Source organism: Acomys minous (assembly GCF_964271855.1).
Source record: "Acomys minous genome assembly, chromosome: 9".
Classification (NCBI taxonomy): Eukaryota; Metazoa; Chordata; class Mammalia; order Rodentia; family Muridae; genus Acomys; species Acomys minous.
This window is the reverse complement of record NC_140490.1, coordinates 47871078-47892027: the sequence shown is the minus strand read 5'-3', so window position 1 is coordinate 47892027 and position 20950 is coordinate 47871078. Positions and strand designations below refer to the sequence as shown.

The 20950-nt window shown below is 44.0% G+C and overlaps 1 protein-coding gene across 1 annotated transcript in view; it reads left to right on the top strand.

The window, feature by feature from the left end:
* Window positions 1-20950, top strand: part of CAP2 (cyclase associated actin cytoskeleton regulatory protein 2) — a 147286-nt gene that overhangs the window by 37050 nt on the left and 89286 nt on the right. The window contains exon 4 of the mRNA XM_084795089.1: window positions 18802-18879. Coding sequence (XP_084651215.1) covers window positions 18802-18879 — 78 coding nt within the window. The remainder of the gene's footprint in view (window positions 1-18801; window positions 18880-20950) is intronic.

Genomic DNA, 20950 nt, shown 5'->3' with positions numbered 1-20950 from the left:
GTATGTACAGTGACTTTTAACAATTTTATAAAAAAGAAAGTCTTGTAGGTAACCAGCAATTTTTGTTTGTTTGTTTTTAAGACAGGGTTTCTCTCTGTAGCCTTGGCTGTCCTAGAACTCGCTCTATAGACCAGATTGGCCTCAAACTCACAGAAGTCAGCCTGACTCTGCCTCCTGTGTGCCGGGACTAAAAGCGTGCATCACCACTACCCAGCTAAAATTTTTTTCCCTATGGTATTTTCCCCAAAATATTTCCCCCAAAATATTCCCCCAAAATACCCTCTCATTGGGTTGTTTTTTTATCAGAAGTTAAGTCATACTAACAAGTGTCACACAGTAAGTGTCCCGTCCATTGCAGTTCCCTTATGCGTTCCTCTCTTCTGTCTTTTCATCTTTCTATACCGATGCCAATAATTGGAATGTTTACTTTTTACATTCATTTTGTTTTCAGTTATTTTATTTGGTTTGTTTTTGTTTTCGTTTTTGTTTTGAAACCAGGTCTCATGTATCCTAGGTTAGCCTGAAACTCAGTTAAAAACTGATTGCCTTGAACTTTTTTATTTTTTAACCTTGATCATTTTAGCCTCCACCTCCTAAGTGCTGTGATGACAGGTATATGTCAGCTGGGATTAAACCTAGGGCTCTGTGTGTGCCAGGCAAGCACTCTACCAACTGAGCCACAGCCCCTGTTCTTTTCTATCTACATTTCAGAATAATACGATTACTTGCCCAGAGGATATTATGGTGTCTGTGCTTTGTCCTAAAGTGATGACTTCTTTATATTCTAATTTCGCTGAGATAATCTTGTTATGTCCTTATAAAACACACACGCTCACTTCTCTTGCAAAAAAATTTGCTCATAATACCATATTCACTACACACAGGAAACACAGTGTCTGTCAAATATATGGGTGCCTGGTCCATGGTTCCCTCTGATTCTAAGACACTGTGTCTACAGATATGTTACTATTACACTGTAACAGCAAGCTTTGCTCTCATTACCTTTTATTTTCTCTCCCATATCTTGACTAGGTTTTGTCCTTTTTGGTTGTAATTAAACGGTAGATTAACAGTAGCTGGATCATTTAAAATCCTGATAGTTCCCATGTGTATACTTAAATATATGTTTATGTATAAGTATGTTTTTAACATGTTATAAGTCAAGTCTTTTTAAAGCATCAAATAAATACCTTAGTGATGGAACAGGATGTTCAATGAACTAATAATTTCTCTCTCATGTGTGTTTGCTATAGTGTTCCTTTTTATAAAACTCTTTGAGAATGGGCCTTACACACACACACACACACACACACACACACACACACACCACAGGCTGGCCTCAAACTCATGACAGATCTCCTGACTCAGCCTCCTAAGTGCTGGGAGTGCACCCCTGAGCCATTAGGCCTCTTGACTAATATTTGACTTTTAGCTGCTTAAGTTAGATAAGATTATTCAGGCCCGCTTGCTGAATTCTGGTGGTTACTACAAAATTCAGAAAGCAAGCAATTTCCCTGCAGACCTCTCAGTATCTAGAACTGTCATCACAATAAGTACCAAACAGCAAAATTTAATTTCTTTTTGTTGTTGTTTGTTTGTTTTTTGAGACAGAGTCTCTCTGTGTAGCCTTGGCTGTCCTGGACTTGCTTTGTAGACTAGGCTGGCCTCGAGCTCACAACAATCCACCTGCCTCTGCCTCCCAAGTGCTGGGATTAAAGTCATGCACCACCACACCCGGCAAAATTTAATTTCTTAACCTATGCTTAAGAATGAATATTTAGGCAAATGAATTAAATTTTGACATGTATTGAATCAGTGGATAGCTTGATTTGCTGTAGCTGGTGATTTGAATTGAGCCAAGTCTAGACTAGCAGTCAAAAATAAATGATTAAGGTCAGGTTTTAAGCCATAAATTAGCAATGAAGTATTTTTTTAAATAGATTTTTGTATCTCTGTGGAGGTTTAACACACATACACACACACGTACACGCACATGCACACACATGCATATGCATATACATACTGAATTTGTCAATACCCTGATGACTTAGTAGCTCCCTCAGTCTCTTCACTCCTTTGTTGTAGCTGTAGATGGGGAGCAATTGAAAACCTGGCTCTTAGGCAGCTTACGAAAGCAAGACAAGAATTTCTAAGTAAGGAGTAGATCCACCAACGCATGGGGTGGTAATCACTGCCAATAAAACTGTCTGAACTTAATCAGAGACAAGATACTTCTATGACCCTGACTGTAAGTATTTCCAACTGAAGGTCAGAGTTAAAAAAAAGAAATCAAATTTTGTTTGGTTTATCTATTTGGACTGGAGCTTGGCATGATGATCACACACACACATAAGCACATACATACACAAACACACGCACAAACACGCATAAACACATACCATCAGTGTTCAAAAGGACAGCCATGGGGCAAGAGCAAACTCTGGAGCCTGGAAGCGTATGTTAAGAAGTTAAATTTTTAACTGGGATTTCCCTGTGTGTTTCCAATAACTAAATCTCCCTGGTTTCATGAGACCATAGCTGCATGTGTTTCTATAATCGGTAAATATCTGAGAGAGAGCAAAAAAGCCCAGGCAATTGTCTCAACACATCCAAATGCAGACGTCCTATGCTCTTCAGCCAAATGCTTCCCTCCCACCAAAATTCAGCTCAGGAGTCACTTGCCCCAAGCCCTAATGGAAGCCACGGATGCTGCGCCAGGCCATGGACAGGGTTCTATGCTCTATGGGCCATGCAGATGGCGCTGTGCCCAGCCTGTTTGCTAAGTACAGGAGCTGGAAGACACTGAAGACTTTTATAGCAAACCAATAGGGTGGTTTGAAGTGTCCTAAATTTAGTAATTGGAAAAAGCCTGAGACTTTATTTGTCTGGTTTTCTTAAGTTTTTTCCCCCTGATAGATATTTTAAGTTTTACAGACGTGTCTGTGATGGGCAATTAAAAGGAAGAACATATTTTTTCAGACAGCACTTGTGTGTGACAAAATGCTAGGAAAGACTCCCTCCCGCCATGCTTTTGGTTAAAGAACAGTAACTTTGAGTGAAAAATGGTCACTTTTTATGAATGCTGATACCGAGGGGATTATTCATTTAATTAAAGAAAAGCGATGAAATGGGGGTTTCTGTGCAGAGTCTGCGTGCTTTCAGCCGAATGGGAGCCTGGGCTTTTTGCAGCTTTCAATACCAAACTGGACTCTTCCTTTGCTGTGTGAGTTACCGCCTTTGATGCCTAGCAACCATTGTAAGGGTAATTTTGGAACACACAAGTGGGACAAAAAGGACAAGGATAGAGATTTTGTGTGGATAACGGAGCGGGATTAAAAAGAGTGGGAACAGGAGGTGATCCAGGCAGGAAGAAAGATTTGCCTCATTAAAAACAAACTCTAGAAGGACTGTCCCTGGGGTGCTAACAGTGAGCATCTTTTGGGGTGGGGTGGGGAGTAGGATCACCAAAAACTTGTGTTTTCTAAATGTCCATGTCTTTGTTCATTTTCTAACCAACATTCGGCCCTGCTATGGGAAGAGGAACAAAGGAATGGTTGTTCTAGAAGTGGATTCCGGGATCAGTAGATCATTGGAGAGGGAAATTGCTAAAACCACAGAGTAAGAGAAACTGAGCCCCAGGGAGCGGAGTGTCCCTCACCCAGTGCACACTCCTGGGACCAGGCTGCCCTGGGCCTGGGTATCTGTGACCCTGGGTAGCCTGTCTTTATGGCAAACAACTTTTCTTTTCTTTGCCTTTTTCCTTTTCCTCTTTTGAAAAAAAAATTTTTTTTAATCTACTTTTTCTTTTATTTAACTTTTTTTAAAAGTTACTTATTTTTATTTCACATGCATTGGTGTTTTGCCTGGATGTCTGTCTGCCCGAGGGTTTAGGATCTCCTGGAGTTACAGACAGCTGTGAGCTGCCGTGTGAGTACTGGGAATTGAACCTCAGTCCTCTGGCAGAACAGCCAGTGCTCTTAACCACTGAGCCATCTCTCCAGCCCCAAAGGGGACTTTTCACAGTCAGGTGTTCATGGTGAGGTCTGAGGTTTGATGCTGGTGGGCCTGGTTGGTGAATGAACAGTCTCGGACGCCTAGATAAGTGTTCTAGCCTCTGGAGACAAACTTTACCTCTCTGTCTTGCATTTGCTTTTTTGTGTTAACGGGTCGGGTGGTTGTAAAGCCCTTGTTGAGACCTGCTGTATGTCTGGACACCGTGCGTTGCTGTTAACAATAGCAATTTAACTTGATCTTTGGGAGGAAGGATCTCCAAAGGAAGGTGGCTTTTGAGATACAGCAATGAGGCTCAGGAGGTTGGGTAACCTGCAGTGGCCATGAAGCTCAGGCCTGTGTGAATTTAAAGCTCATGATTTCCATCTGTGCCACCCTACTCTCTCCTAGATCATCCTGTCATAATAAAGGTCCTTCCCTTTCTCTGTAAGCAACCAGTAGGCTTGATCCCTCACAACTTATTTACACTTAGGGACATGCATGAAATGTTGGGTAAGCGTATGATTTAGGGAGGCCTAGGGTAAAATGCTCATCTTGCAAGCATGAGTTTGCTCTCCACCACATGTATGAAAAGCCAAGTATGGTGAGAGGCCCTTGGAATCCTAGCATAGGGGAAGTGGGGCCAGGCAGATCCCTGGGGCTTGCAGACAGCCAGCCTAGCCTAATCAGGGTTCTGGGTCACAGTGAGAGACTGGGCAGAGCCTGAGAAATGACACCTGAAGATGACCTCTGGCTTCTACACATGTGCACATATGCATGTGCACCTGCATAGACATATGCGCATGCTCACACACACAGAAAGAGACAGACAGACAATATGGTTTAAATAACACAAAGTGGAAAGATAATGCTTAGAGCCATAGTACATTCTAGAATGAGTGTTTTATCGCCTCTGACTTTCCTTTGTGGTCTTAAAGCAACAAAGTGTCCTTTACTTGTAAGGACCCAGGAACCATCTACCAGGAAAACCATTGATAGCTTCCTAAGTCAAAAGATTTGGTTTAAAGATGTTGATAACGTATTTTGATTCCTTTAAGTGTTAGGAAAACAAGCGAGAGAATTTGGAGAGGGGCCAAACTACACGGTGATTGAGTTTGAAAATAAAGTTAATTTGGGAGCGTGGTTCTGTTTAGAATACAGACTGATAACAATATTCCTGCCTGTCAGAAAAGCAAATGGGTTGAAATACACAAAGGTTGTTTTCTTCCTTTTGCTGTTCTCAGGCCCTGAGAAGTGCTCGCTAATTTTAACTCGTTCTTTGCTGGTTTCTGTTGCAGCTTCAGACTTTTCTGTATACGATGTTTTCCTACTCTGTTTATTTAACACAGGCCACATGTTCCAAACCTCTTTCCATGTCAGTACACAGAGGTCTCCCTATGCTATCCTGGGCTGTGACTGCATGGTGTTTTGTATCATGGTTATGCTGCAAGTGATCTGAGCAGTCACAGTTGTATATGGGCGCATTAATTTGTGTGTAAGAATGCAGGGCCCCAAGGAGGTTGAGACATGTGGACCAGTCCTACAATATGACATAAGGGACAGGGACCCACTTAAACTCTACACCCTTAGCTCCTTTGCAACCTCATTATGGCCCTGTGCTTTTGTGACATTTGACCAAATTGTAGTGAGTATTCTTTCACGAAGATTACTTTACAGCCATGCGCTTTCTTCTCAAGGATGGTCCAAGTACATGGTTGCCAGAGTCTCCCAGCCTCCCACTCCTTGTCTGACCCATGCTCTCACTTTGGTGATAATTAGGCATTGAGAAAATAAAAGTTTTAGGGAAACAATGCATGATTTTAATGCACATTAATATTCATGATGCGAGATGCTTACAAACGTGTTGCCGAATTCTGCTGAATATTCAGAAAAATTAAAAGCAACTCATGTACATCACAGCTCTTTGCCAAAGAAAGCCATTTATCAGCATTGCCTTTGACCTATTCCATGTTCCAAGAAGTTTGTTTAAATTGCCCCTTTGCTGTTAGATCGGATGCATTTGGGGTGGGGTTGGCAGAATATTGAGGCCACCCTAACTGAGACCAGAAATGCAGCTGAGATATGTAAGAGAAGATTCCAGGCATGAGTACAGAAAAAGACACAGGAGAGCTGTTCCTTGGTGACAGAACCATTTGCTGAGCTGATATAAATACTTCTCTGAGCTGGAAGTTGCCAAGGCAACAGTCCCATTAATGAAGAATAACCCTCATTTATTATCAGTGCCTGAATGATTTTTTTCTCAATAAAGTGTCCCTAGTAGTCTAACACTGACACTCTCGCTCTACCTACTCAACTTTCCTTTCTAGACAGCAAAACTATTTAGCCCTGTTCAGTATGTGTACCTACCTTCTCTGCCACTGGGAACAGAACCAAAGGAAAGAAACTCAGCAAACTGTAAAGGCAGTAAAGATATTAATTTATAACAATTACCTAATACAAAGTAATTGCCCTTTTGATATATGATTTGGCATAGGCAGAGCCTGCAAATGACTGTGACTCAGTTGTATTTCAGCAGGCCGGGTCTTTAAATTAACTCATCTTTATGATTTAATGGCTCAGAGCCAAAATATTTTTTTTTAAGTAAGTGGAGTGTGACATTAGCACTTTAACTCCCCAGTCAGGCTGTAAATTTCAGCTCCATTTTATCATGCACACACAGGATATTTCAGAAAGACAGCCGTGGCTGACATATAGGTCCTTTGGAACCTCTGTTGTTCTGAAGAGTTAGAAAATGATTTAGAGCCTGGCGGTGGTGGCGCACACCTTTAATCCCAGCACTTGAGAGACAGAGGCAGGCGGATCTCTGTGAGTTCAAGGCCAGCCTGGTCTACAGAGTGAGTTCAGGAGAGCCAAGGCTACACAGAGGAACCCTGTCTCGAAAAACCAAACCAAAGCAAACAACAACAACAAAACAAAACCAAATCCCAGCACTCAGGGAGGCAGAGGCAGGTGGATCTCTGTGAGTTCGAGGCCAGCCTGGTCTACAGAGTGAGTTACAGGAGTACATGGAGGAACCCTGTCTTGGAAAACCAAAATGAAAGAAAGAAAGAAAGAGAGAGAGAGAGGGAGGGAGGGAGGGAGGGAGGAAGGAAGGAAGAAAAGAGAAGGGAGGGAGGTAAAAAGAAAAAGACTTAGAGAAATGATGGTTGGGAATGACCGAGTACCCCACATGGTGCTTCCTGGTACAGTGGGATATGGGCAGAAGTAACATTTTTACCCAGAAAGAATATTGTGTTAGTTACTGATTTACTGATGTGACAAAACCTGACGAAAGCAACTTTTAAAAGGAAGAGCTTATTTTGGCTCACAGTTTAAGAGGATACAGTCAATCACGGTAGTCACCTTGCATTCCCAGTCTGAAAACAGAAGAGAGAGGTGGTAATTGATTTGCTTTCTTTGATTTTTTTTCTATTTTTGTATTCTCTTGTGGTGTTAGGGATTAAACACAGAGCTTGTACATACTGGGCAAGGGCTCTCTCACTGAGCTACTTCTTCATGCTTTTTCCTTTCTATGAAACTCAGGACCCCAACCTAGGGAATGGTGCCATCCATATTCTAAGTGGGCCTTTCTTCCTCAGTTAAAACTCTCTGGAAACACTTTTGCAGGCACACCCAGTTTGTCTCCTAGGTGATTCCAAACCTAGCCAGGTTACCATGAAGGTAAACCATCATAAATGCATTGGAAGAGCTTTCCTTTCATCAACCTTTGATTATAGCAACAGATCTTTCTTGTTCAGACTGGATATTTGTTGTGTGCTTATACAGCAAACATTTCATTGCTTGTTGCTCACATCCATGGATTTTTCTCTGCATTTACATCATATTCTGTTAGTACCAAAGGTGGTAGGAGAAAGATCACTGACCTGTATCATCAAGCTTTTTATGGGGTAGGCAGTTTCCACATGGGGGATTTAGTGGACAAACTAGATGGTGTTATAGGAGCGGAACATGAGCATAACAAGTTCGTCTTAACAACCTTCTGAAACAAAGGCATGACTGCAAGGTACTCATAACAACAGGTAGTCATAACAAGGTAGCCATAACAACCTTTTAAAAACAAAGGTAGGGTTGTAAGATGGTTATTAACTCTTTGAAACAAAGGCATGATTATTATTCCTGGAAGAGGCAGTACAGAACCGTATCTGGTTAAGGTTACAGGAGAGGCATAGCCAGTGTCCTTGAGAAACAGAGATTTAATCATAAACTGGATTGAACCTAGTTTGTCTTTACTGTAAGATGGCATTTAAGCCTAAGATGGAGGCAGGTGAGGCCTTCAGTTTTTCCTGTAGCCTTGGCTGTCCTGGAGCTCTATCTGTAGACCGGGATGGCCTCAAATTCGCAGAGATCATCCTTCCTTTGCCTCCCAAGTGCTAGGATTAAAGGCATGTGCCACAACACCTAGCCACAAAGAACATTCTTGATTGTGAAATTACACAATAAGTCTATTGTATCAGTTATATCTTTTTCCAATAACTCTTTAAACAATCTGATATGGGAAAACATGACAATTGATACGGGAAGAGAAGAAACCATGTATAATCAATCCCAGCACCTAAAAGTAGCTGCATGGGTATCACGGGTTATTAGTTTCATATAGATATTTTTTCAAAATCTTAAAAACCATGAATTATTCTGGGCATGGTGGTGCATGACTTTAACCCCAATGTTTGGGGGACAGACAGACAACATCTCTGTGAGTTTGAGGCCAGCCTGGTCTACATAGTAAATCCTAGGCTAGCCAGGAATACATGGTATGCACTTCTTCTCTAAAAGCCAATCAAACAAAACACTCATTTTTGTAATCCTGTTTTCTCCTCATAAGATAGAATCACACAGGCTGGAGATCAAAAGGGATAACAGTCAATGTGGCCCTTGCAAGAACCTGAGCTTGGCTCCCTGCACTTATGTCAGGAGGCTCACAATGCCTGTAACTCAACCTGCAGGAAAGCCCACACCTTCTTCTGCCTTCCATACGTGCCTTCACTCCTGCACAGAATTCACACCCAGATACATGTCTATACACATATAAAACAAAATTTAAAAAATCATTTCTTAAGAGATGGAACCACACTACAATCTTTGCTGACCCAGTAGGAACAAGTGACACCAACGCCGAGCACTGCAGAGCCCAGACATCAGGTTATGGGTGACCCTGCTGGTTGAAGCAGTCAGGCCAGGCACACTCTTTCACTCTGGCAGTTTCAGCCATCTGAAACCACTCTGAGCTTCTGGCTTTGCCCTAAGCACAACTCTCTGCACCAGCAGATGTGGAGGTCCCTTTGTGGATGGGTAATTCTGGCTTCTTTGTGCCCGTTCTTACTGGCAGTGGGACAAGAGAGATGACTTATCGCGAAAAGTAGGCAAAAGTCCATGAGAACCGAAAGTCGCAAGGAAGAAACGTTCTGTTCTCCTAAGTTTATTTTTTGCTATGATACTGTAGAGGGGTCACTTATGGGGTCGCCTTAGCCTCCTCCCATTCCCTGTAAGCATCTCCAACCACCTCCAGATAAGCAAGACAGCCATCAGCAGAGAGAGTCAAACCCTTATGTAGTGAAGGTAAATACAGCGTTAGAGAACTTGGCTATTTTTAACCACCCACGTGAAAACCCTGCTTATCCTTGTGGCTAAGCGGGCCTCGCACATCACAGGCATGCTCTCCCCCAGATAACTGCAGTGCCAAGTTCATCACTCTCCCCACCTTGTTCACAGTTCCTCCACCCCCCTTCCACATATTACGAGGAGATGATCTGTTCCCAAGAAGATAAAACCAGGATGGGTATTCCACAGTGTGTCATCTGAAAATAAGATCAAATAAGCTTTCTCTAGGTTTGTTTGTTTGTTTGTTTTAAGTAGAGGGGGTGTGGCTCAAGTTGGTAGATTTCCCAGCACATCTATAATCCCAGCAATTATGAAGTGGAAGCAAAGATCAGATGTTCAAAGTCATCCTCCAGTGATGAGCTTGAGGCCACCCTGGGCTGCAGAGATCCTTCTCTGAGGAGAAAGAAGAGACATGGTAGTTGGAAGGATCAAGAGGCTGGCTAGTTTTTTTTCCATCAGCTTCTTATAAATCAACGCCATGGGCTGGATGGTTCGCCCTCGGTTCACGTCCTGCCCATGCCAACCCATTCTTGTGTCCATCTGCTCACCAGTTAGTTCTTAAATAACTGCCATGTGTCTGCTGATGAGTGGGATAAGGGCTGGAGATTCCAAGAGGGTGGTGGAACTCCAGAGAATACGCTTGGGAGGTTGAGGGAAGCACTGGGGACAATGTCATGGGGGATGTGAATCACTTTGGAAAGGCAAGCTTAGTGCGTATGAACACATTGTGTATCCCAAACTCTTTTTTGAAAGATTCTTGGACTGAGCCAAGGTGAAGTTGTGACTGTGCAAGGCTTTGGGGGTCAGAAAACATTCTGGGCTCTATCCAAACTCTTTATAAGAAATGAGAACCTTTGGTGTGATTATGAAAGACTCAGTATGGGATGCTCTGTGCATGAGGTGCGTGCACGCGGAGTCCCTCCTAGGCCCTTAGCTTAGTCTCCCAAGTACAATCAGCTCGCTTTTGCCCTGGGCTCTTTCTTTCCTTCCACTAGTCCATTGTGCCCCCTCCCCCTATTATGAGGCTGCCTTGCTCTCAGCATGGAGGCAAACTGTTCATGCAGAGAGCTCTTGCAAACACTTCTGAGAGGTGACTTCTCCAAACTGGCTTAGCTTATATTCACTTGTCCTCTTCCATGACAGAGAGTTCTGGAAAACCTGCAGTCAATCTTGTTGGTTACTGGCTGGTCCTACATTGGCCTGACATGATCATATCCAGCCACCAGCTTACCCATTTTCTGTACTTCAGGCCCCACCCTTGGGAACTAGGAAGGAAACTGAAATTGGAAATTCTTAGACAAGGGCTATGGAGGTAGTTCAGTGGGTACGAGGGCTTGACATGCAATCATGAGGCCCTTCGTTCAAATTCACAAGACCCACATAAAAAGCTAGGCAAAGTTGTGTTTGTCTATAACCCCTGCATTGATAGAAAGAGACCAGCAGATTTCAGAAGCGTTCTGTCAAGCCAGCTTGGACAGATAATGAATGTTAGGTTCAGTGAGAGACCCTCTCCCAAGTGAATGAGGAAAAGAGAGATGAAAGATCTACCTCCTGGATGTGCACACACACACACATCCCCACACTCGTGTGATTTGTTACACATGCATACATACTATATACCACATCAACACATGTATACAACACACACACACACACACACACCCCTACTCACTTACAAGCACACAAATAAAAACATCGAAAAGGAAAAAAAAGAAAAAAATTCTTAGCCAGGTACTCAGGAGGCAGAGGCAGGCAGATCTCTGTGAATTTGAAGGCATCCTGAGCTACAAAATGAGACCCTGTCTTTAAAAAGGAAAGAAGAGATGGAGGAAAGGATTTTTTTCTCAACTTCATTGCTTATTGTCTGTTGACTCCGGGCACACACCTTTATCCTTCCTCAAGGGCTGAAGGAAGTGACTGCACCCCTTAGATGGGCTAAGTACCTGGTTCCAAAGTGGATGCCCTCTGAGTTATTTTGCCAAATCAGCTACTGATGAAAATAAGATAGATGTGAAAAAAAAATAGTTCAGATGCCATTTAGGCCAGCAGTTTCCTCGAGTGAATGGTTCCTGAGGTGACTGCTGGCCTGAGTCCGGAGCTCCGTGATTGAGCCACTAAGGGGAGGTTACCAATCCCTGACTGGCCCTCATGCTCAGTGGAGACAAAGAAGCACTAGCTTATGCCTTTGCTGAGGCTGGTGTCATGGCAACTTGAATGTCTTCCGTCATGGGCCTCTGACATGAGACAGGTGACATTTGTCCCTGCCTCCCACCTAACTTTGTTCTTATTTCTCACCCATCTGTCATGTCCTTCTTTACCTGGTCCCTGACTAAACCTCAAGGGACTTCTTCAGGGTAGCACAGAAGGGGCCGAAGAACAAGTAGCCCTGAAATGCAGCCTTTCAAGTTATGCATTTAAAACATTGGCAGATGAGTTAGGGAGGCCAGTGGGGACTGTACTGTCCGTGAGCTGCCCAGGACCTGATCACTACCCAAGGACCGTGTCCTTGATCAGGAAAGTCAGAGAGTCCTCTCCCTTTACTCGCTGGTCCTGGCAAAAAAAGGATCTAGAAAAATACCTTCAGCACAGTATCCTGGCTGAATGCTTTTCCATCTTCCAAGTCTTGGTCCCATCCTTTCCCTGGGTTGTGTCTGTTTATGTGGCTATATGCATGGGACTCTGCAGCCTGGGGCTTTTCCCGCGAAAGTCTACAAAGCTCTGATCAGTACTAGGCTTCCCCAGGGCGCCAGCTCTCTCCCAAGAGGATTAGATGAAAATAAGTCGTGTTTAGCTGGTGTCTGCTTGCTTGTCCTCAATGCTTGCTTTCAACTGGTTGCAGGAATTCATTTTCCCAGACTCCTCCATTACAACCACGGAACAGGGTCCACTAGCCTGTCTTGAGAGCCCCAGCTGCTCACATGCTTCTGATTATGAGCTCAACTACCATTTCCAGCTTTGGCTTTACTGAAGGGCCCATGCCGCCTCTACATACATGTACCCACAGATAGAGACACATGTTCCCCCTGCTCAAAGATCACAGAGCCAGTCTCCTTTAAAGACCACCCCCCCCCAGGGCTCCCAGTGCCCCACACAAACATTAAAGGCAAAGTCAGCAAAAACCCTTAAACTGTTGGTCATTTGTCATTCCCCCAAATCCCTATGTTTAGCTTTTTCTTTCATAATGTGCCCAACAGCCTGAGTAAGCCAAATGTTCCCCTTTCCGGTTACCAGACTCAGCAGGTTCAGAAAAATCACCCCTAAATCAACTGGTGTCTGGTGGAGGGGACCCACAGAACTTTCCAGAAGGAGGAAGCAAATTGGTTCGAACATCTCAAATTTGTAAATACATGTGGACTGCTGGAGTTCCAAATGGATGTGCTAACAATGCCCAGAGTCCCAGGGAGCTGAGAGAAGGACCTCAAATCCCCAGGAAGACATTTTCTACATAAGTCAAAAGAAAGATCTGAGGCAGAAATTCACCCCAACCTTAACCCCTATTGTGGAGTAAAAGGCCATTTGCTGGAAGGGGCTAATTAATGAAATTGCCCATCTTCCCTAGTCAGACCTGCCAGCAAAGTGCTTCATTAGCAGCAGGCTTGGAGCGTTATTACTAGGGAAAGTAGAAAAGGCTAATGACAGTGTTATCGTGGGATGGCTACGAAAAATATTGTTACTGCCACCTCTGAGCTGCCATTTCAACTGTTGAAGTTGGGCCATCCTGAATCACTGTTCCCATGGCAACTGGAAGTTGGTATACTGCTTGTCATAGATGGGGATGGTACCTCTGCGTTGCTGAGAGAGGCTCAGGTATTTTATTTATATCCAAGCTGTAGAATGTTGCATTTGGTAGTCCTTTTGAGAAATGTAGTCATTAGACAACAGCAGAAGTCTTTTTTGAAGCACCGAAAATATATTTTGATGGAAAGGCACCTCAGCTCAAAGCATTGCTTTCATGAGTCATAATGGCTTCAAGGCTGGTGAAATTTTAATACTCTATTCTTTGCTGAGAGAGAGAGAGATCAGACAAATGGGATTTTTAAATCACTTAGTCTCAGCAATGAGATGACCAGGACAAAGAGAAGAGACAGTGGTGAACTTCGAAATAGCTTTGAGAAAATATGCTGTCACTGAACATTTACAGGGCTGGGTCTGTCATGTTAATGATGGGTCAGGTCAGTGATTTTTTTTTTTTAAGTAACTGGCTATCAGTATTGATTTGAATTCAAACCTTTTCTTAGTTGGAGAAAATTCTTCAGATGAGAGTAGTGGTGAAAGAAAAAAACTGAAGGTGGTTTGCAAAAATTATCAGAAGTCAAAATAGTAGCTAGACTAGCAGACTCATCAGTTTGGTGAGCATATTTACCCTCCCCGCTTAGAAAAGAGCCTAGTGGTGACGCTGGAATGAAATTAACCTAATCTTCCATTGTTATCCCAGCAACGTGTTTTTAGAAAATGTATGGAATTGATCCCCACCATTCATATCAAGAAGTCAAATTCAACTCAGCGAAGGTAGAAACTGCCCCGAACAGACAGGGAACTAACAGGAGCAGGTTAGAGAAGAAACTAGTAAACAAAAAGAATATTAATATTAGTATTACCTGAAGACCACATAAAACTGAGTCCCTCTTTTCAGGGAAGTTTCCTTCAGGCAAAGTATTTTTCTGTTCCACAAATGAGCAAAAACAAACAAACAAACAAACAAACGAAGAGGAGTGAGAGGTGGGGGGAATCTTGCAAATGGGAGAGAACTCTCAAATGAGAGAGACTGTGCATCTGTGGAGCGGAGAGTGGATGGGAGCACTATGTTCAGTTTCACTGTGAATACAACGTTACTATAAAAAATAAAGCCCAAGCGGGCTGGGGAGCTGGCTCAGAGGTTAAGAGCACTGGCTGCTCTTCCGAAGATCCTGAGTTCAATTCCCAGAAACCACAAGGTGGCTCACAGCCGTCTATGAGGAGATCTGGTACCCTCTTCCGGTAGGCAGGCACACATGCAAGCAGAACACTGTATAGTAAATAAGTAAATCTTTTAAAAAATATATACATATATAAATAAATAAAATCCAAGGTCAGGCATGAAGATCCGTACCTGACATCCCAACCCTTGTGAAGAGAGGGTTGCTGCAGGTTTAAGGCTAACCTGGGCTTCATTGAGTTCCACACTATTATGCTGAGGCATGAGACCCTGTCCATAAAAACATTCCTCTGCAATAACCAAACCCAAAAGTCCATAATCTAAAACAACTTCAGTAACTGGTAGATGAGCAGTTTGATCCCTAATCTTCCCATCCAGTAAAGACCTGCCTTATAGGAAGTGAAATCGGGAAAGGATACTGTGAAACAGGAGACATCTTCACTCTCTAGATGTATAAGCTCATGTCTGCTCTGGGAAAACCCCAAGGGACCACTCCATCTGAAAGACATATGTCCCAGGTAGATGGAGTGAGTCTCAGTCTAGGTTATAGATGAAACCCCAGGATGAACAGCACCTCAAACCCCAAGCCACTAGAACTACTGCGACTGAGCATCTCCTGCCCACGGCTCCTTGCCAGCACACATGCATTGTTTTCCTCATGGCTGTGCCCTAATCTCTGACAAAGAAACAACTTAAGGAAGGGCTCATTTTGGCCATTGGTGTTTGGATGTCGCCCATCACAGTGGGGAAGTTCTGAAGTCAGGAGCCGATCACAGCCATGGCAGCAGGACTACGAGGGTGCTTGTCCATATCTCTGCAGACCAGAAAGCTGAGCTGCAGCAGGCTAGCAGTTTCAAGGCCCACCCTACAAAGACACACTTTCTCTGCCTAATCCCACCTTAAAAAACATCACTACCAGCCAGGAGACATGGGTTCAAACACAAGCTCCTGAGCCATAGCACCCCAGGTCCCACAAGAAGAGGTGGGGCTTAAAGCATTTTGCTTCCAAACTGCTGCTTAGAAAGGAAAGCACACTATCTCCAATATGGTGGCAAGTGACTAAAGGAATCATCCATGTTTTATGAGAAAAATGTAAGAATCGGTGTACACACACACACACAAAAAAAAAAAAGAAGAGGAAGAGGAAGAAGGAGGAGGAGACTGGCTGCAGATAGTGTCAGAACGAAACACAGCATGCAAAGTAGAAGGGCACAGGCTCATGTTTTGCATTAGTTTCCATTGTTGTAATGAAATACATAACATATCAAATTAAAGAGGAGAAAGGTTTAACCTGGCAAGATAGTAGATGATGGCTGAGTGTCTGATAGACTCGGAGCTATAAGAGACTGAGAGGCCAGAATCCTCTTCCAGGACACCAGTAACCTAAAAGCCTCCCGTTGAGTCCCACCTCTTCCACAATATCCCACCAAGCTAAGGAGGCAGTCCTTCACACATGGGTATAGGGGAGGCAGGACAAATCCAAACTATAGTACCCTTGAAGAACATGAATTTAGGGCACAGGAACAAATGTCCCGCGGTGACTCAATCAAAGTATAGCATACTCTAAGAAATTGAGAGGGATATCAAGTAAATTGTTGAGAACTCCGAAAAACTCAGTTATGAAACCATGAGAAGGAAATAAAAGGCGAAGTTCAGTGAAAGAAATGCAGAATAAAAGGCAATTGGTGCAGAAATGTGTGTTAGAAACAGTAAGTGTATGAGGCATGTTGAAATTGTATCTATTGTCAACAGAAAAAAAAAATCTAGTCATATGATCCCAGTGAACTCAGATCAGAGACCAGGAAGGAAAGGACAGAGAGACGCCAAAAGGTATGGAGACCCTGGGGTGTTACCCCTGGACGGCTGACAGAGTCCTGGGTACAGACACCCACAAGTGAAAGAGAGGATGTGGGGCATGCTATAATAGGAAAACTTCTGGGAAAGAAAAAGGAGCAACTAACTCTGTCCTAAGAAACATGACGTAAGAAGTCCAAAATGCAAATGTGGCTCACTCAGCTGAGCGGTAACCCCACGGATGAAAATGCCAATCATTCTCCCAACCAGATTAGCGAGTCTCCTTCAGGAAAGAAAATCACCCAGCTTAGCTCCAGATCCAAAGCTATGCTCGCAGAAAATGGGACTGGGGCTGGGGCACAGCCCGAGTGGTGAAGGCTACCTAGTGTTTTCATAAAATTTCAATCATTGAAGCATCCTGCATGTAAGAAAGTGAGGGGCAGGGGAAATAAATGGTCTAAGGCTAGAGAGATGGTTCAGTCAGTAAAGCGCCCACTCTGCAAACATGAGAACTTGGGTTTGGATTCCCAAGACCCGTTTAGAAATCTACACATGGCAGCTCTTGCTACGTTACATGCAACCCTTGCTTTGTTGGGGGCGAGGTGCACGGTAGAAGCTAAGAAGCAAATCCTTGATGTTTATTGGCCAGCCAGCCTCCCTGAATTGATGCATTGATGTGCATCAGGTTCAGTGAAAGATCCTGTCTCAAAAAACAAAGGTGGGAAACAATAGATGAAGACACCCAACATTGACCTTGAGCCTTCACACACACACACACACACACACACACACACACACACACACACACACGTGCGCGCACGCACATGCACAGCCACACATTGGTTGCTTTAACTTACTAAAACAGTGATGTGTATTTTCTTAAAAACAGAAATAATATGTTAAATGGTTAACTAAAGCTAAATATAGATGGTATAGATATTTAAAATTATCTTCTCCCTTTACTTAATTAGAACCATTTAACTATGAATATAGGATGAGAAAAAAAGGACCACATATTCTATCCAGGACATTCCCACCTGTATAGGTCCTTTCTGTTGGTAGTTGGGAGTGGACCCAAGTGGGAACCCACTCTTTCCAGGTTTTAGTGACACTGAAAACTTTTCGAAATCCATCTTTACAACCACTCTCAACTACTAGCTTCATGCTGATGGCTTAAAAGTGGGGCTTTTCTACCAAAATGTGTGAAAGAGATTTGGGGCAAACTCAGAAAAGAAACAGAAGAGACATATTTTGAAAACTTTAAAACCTTTTTTTTTTTTTTTTTGAGGCAGCATCTCAGCCTGGATCTTACTTGTTATGTAGACCAGGCTAGCCTCAAACTCATAGAGACCCACCTGTCTCAGCCCTCTAGGTGCTGGGATTAAAAGTGTGTATTCCCATGCCCACGCAACAGTCAAGCCTTTTTAACAGCTTGAGATAAAATTCATATATCCTAACGTTCACATTGTAGGAAGTAGGATCCTGCAGGTTTTAATATAGTCAGTACGATGTGAAAAACATCAGCTCTGTCTGATTGGAGAACAACCCGCCCATGTGTGTGTGTGTGTGTGTGTGTGTGTGTGTGTGTGTGTGTGTGTGTGTGTGTGTGTGTGTGTGTGTCTATGTCTGTGTCTGTATGTCTGAGTGTAGAGAGGGAAGGCACTAAATTATTTGCATGTGTGTGGTTGGATATGTGTGTGGATGCAGGTGCCCATGGAAGCCAGGTCAGTCTTCATTTGGTTTCTCAGAAGCCTTGTTTTTCTGAGGGACAAGATTTCTCCCTGACCTGGAGCTCAGCAAGTAGCCTCGGCTGGCAGGTGAGCCTCAGAGAGATGCCTGCCTCTTCCTCCCCGACCGCTAGGATTTCCAGCAGGCACTACCATGCCCAGCTTTTTTCACATTGCTCCAGTGGCCTTGACTGTGGTCCTCCTGCGTGCAGAGCTAGTGCCTTATCAGCTGAGCCAGCCCCAAGCCCTAACTGCAGAGCATTTCCATCAATGCCAGAAGAAACCCTCTGTAATCATCAGCAGTTTCTCCCCATTCCTCCCCACCTCAGCTCTTGCCACCCACTATTTACTTTCTATCTCTGTAGATCTGCCTATTCTGGACATTTCTTATACATGAGATCACACAGGCGTGCTCTTTTGTAACTGGCTCTGGTCAGTCAGCATAATGTTTTGAAGCCTTGCCTATGTCACAGCCTGTGACCACGCTTTGTTTTAAAAGCTGCACAATGCACCATCTCATGGCTAAGTAGTTTCTTTAAATCCATTTATCAGTTTATGGACATCTGGTTGTTTCCACACTTTGGCTATTATGAATCCTGTTGGGATGACTATAGATTTACAAGTTTGTATGTGAATATGTGTTTGCAGACTTCGTGGTTATATTCACTGCTGAGGGGGACTGGGTGGAAGAGCCATTCACTTGGTACTTGTATAGAGCCCAAACATTGAAACTGCGTCCTTCTTTTCTGTTCGCAGGCGGAAATGGTGCACAGTGCCTTCCAAGCCCAGCGTGCTTTCCTTCTCATGGCCTCTCAGCACCAACAACCCCAGGAGGTAAGAGGGTATCATAATAAATAAGGTTGCCTAGGGCAGAGGAAGACACCAAATACGAAGCCAGAAGAATCTCTTCCTTCTAGAAGCATCCAGACATGCGGCAATGCTACCCCTAATCTGTCACAGACATTTCTTCACTTTTATAGCTTTGGTGACAAATGTAACATATATAGTAAAGTGTGTGTGTGTGTGTGTGTGTGTGTGTGTGTGTGTGTGTGTGTGTGTGTGACCTGTTTGAATGACAAAAGCTCCTATAACATATCTTATTATTACTGATATATTAAATTATAGCCAAGTATATCCAACAGACACCACCACTTTAAAGGTCACTTTACATGTGTCATCTTCCTCTTGTTCTTTCCTAGTTTCGTGATGAAGAAAATGTTTGTGTTTGTACTAATTTTTGGTTCCAACTCTGCACTGCTTTATTAGCAGACCGATAACAATTACACACAGAGCTTCTTGGTAAGGGATGAAGGAACTGTCTACTCCCCCTTCTCAGTGCTGGGATTTTGTCTGGTTTGAACTTGTGAAGGTCTTGTGCCACCTGGAAAATTTTTTAATTACTTGCTTTCCTTGTGCTGTCACAAAATACCTGACAAAGGCAGCTTAAGGAAGAAAAGGTTTCGTTTGGGCTCACAGTCCGCAGTCACGCCCCGTCAAGGCAGGAAAGACAATGTGTCGGGGGCACAGGCAGATGCTCGCTTGTATCACAATGGGAGTGGGAAAGAAATGAATACTGCTGTCCAGTGGGCCCTCTCTTCTGTCTGGGATCCCAGCCCATAGCGTAGAATCACCTGCATTCAGTGTCTCCCCTCCTCAGTTAGATCTGTCTAGGAACACCCTCACATACAGATATGTGTTGCAGTCCCAGAATGTGTTCCACAAGATGACGCCTTCGCATAGGAGCTGTGGCCTATCTGTCCCTCTGTGCTGTGCTCTCCTCGTTCCGGGAGGGAGAGTATTCTGTGGTGGCTTCCCCCTCTTGCTGGCATCCAGCAGAGCTTCTCAGCGCTTTGGTGTGCGTGAGAGTCCTCTAAAGGGTTGTTAGATTACAACCGGGCCTCATTTGAGGAGTTCTCAGGTCAGTAAGTCTGGAGTGTGTCCCAGGAACCCACAGTTCTAAAGTGTCCCGAGTTAACAGGGAGCCTGCTGGCCCGGGCTGACCTGCGGTGTGTGGCTCGCGCTCGCCATTATGCCTCAAGCTCAGATTTATTTCAGGGCCTCTAGCACATCACTTCCAGCTGCCTCTAATCACTCAGAGAACTTGGTGGTGAATGAGAAAATGAAATAAAAGGAGGAGGGCACGGCTACTCCTAAAATATGGAGAAGACTTTTATGATAAAAGGGGAAAAACAAGCAGAGGAGGGAAGAGTCCAGGCTGAACATGGCTGGCAGACTAAACCAGACCATGAGAGGAGAAAAGCTGCCTCCCAAGAAAGGTCACCTGGGCCAAAAGGACAAGAGACTAGTGTACCAAAAATGGCGGGATTATATATGGATCAGGCCTGGAGGGAAGGAAGTGGGAAACCCAAACCCTGGGAGACAGAGCTTTAGGGTAGGGGCACTGTGAGAAGTGCTAGGAGGAGCCACAGGCACTGAGGGATGCTGGGAGAGCTGGCTAAGGTCGGCTTTGACACGTTAACAGGCACCTCAGTTAGCCATTGGCCCCAGGTTTCTGACACCTAACAGCTGGAATAGGCTGTTCAGTTCATTAAGTTCAGGGGTGGGGCTCAAGACTGTGACAGGTTCCCGGTGGTGCAGCACTTCTGCCCTTGTCCCTACATTTTGAGCAGCAAGACTCAAGTCCTCGCTGCCAGAAATCCCCAAAAGTGGGCTTGGGAGTGAGGTATCAAACTCTTGTTCTTTAATCTTTAACACGCTGTTGTCACCGTAGGTTGTGCTAGCCTGCGGTAACAAACATCTCCAAAGTCTTAGGGACTTAGAAGAGCAGAGGTCTGGTTCATACGCAGCCTGGGTGACTATGACAAGCTGTGTTAGTGTATGAGCACACAGGCGTGTGGCCAAAGGCCAACCTGACATGTCGTTCCTCATGAACCATATATCTTGT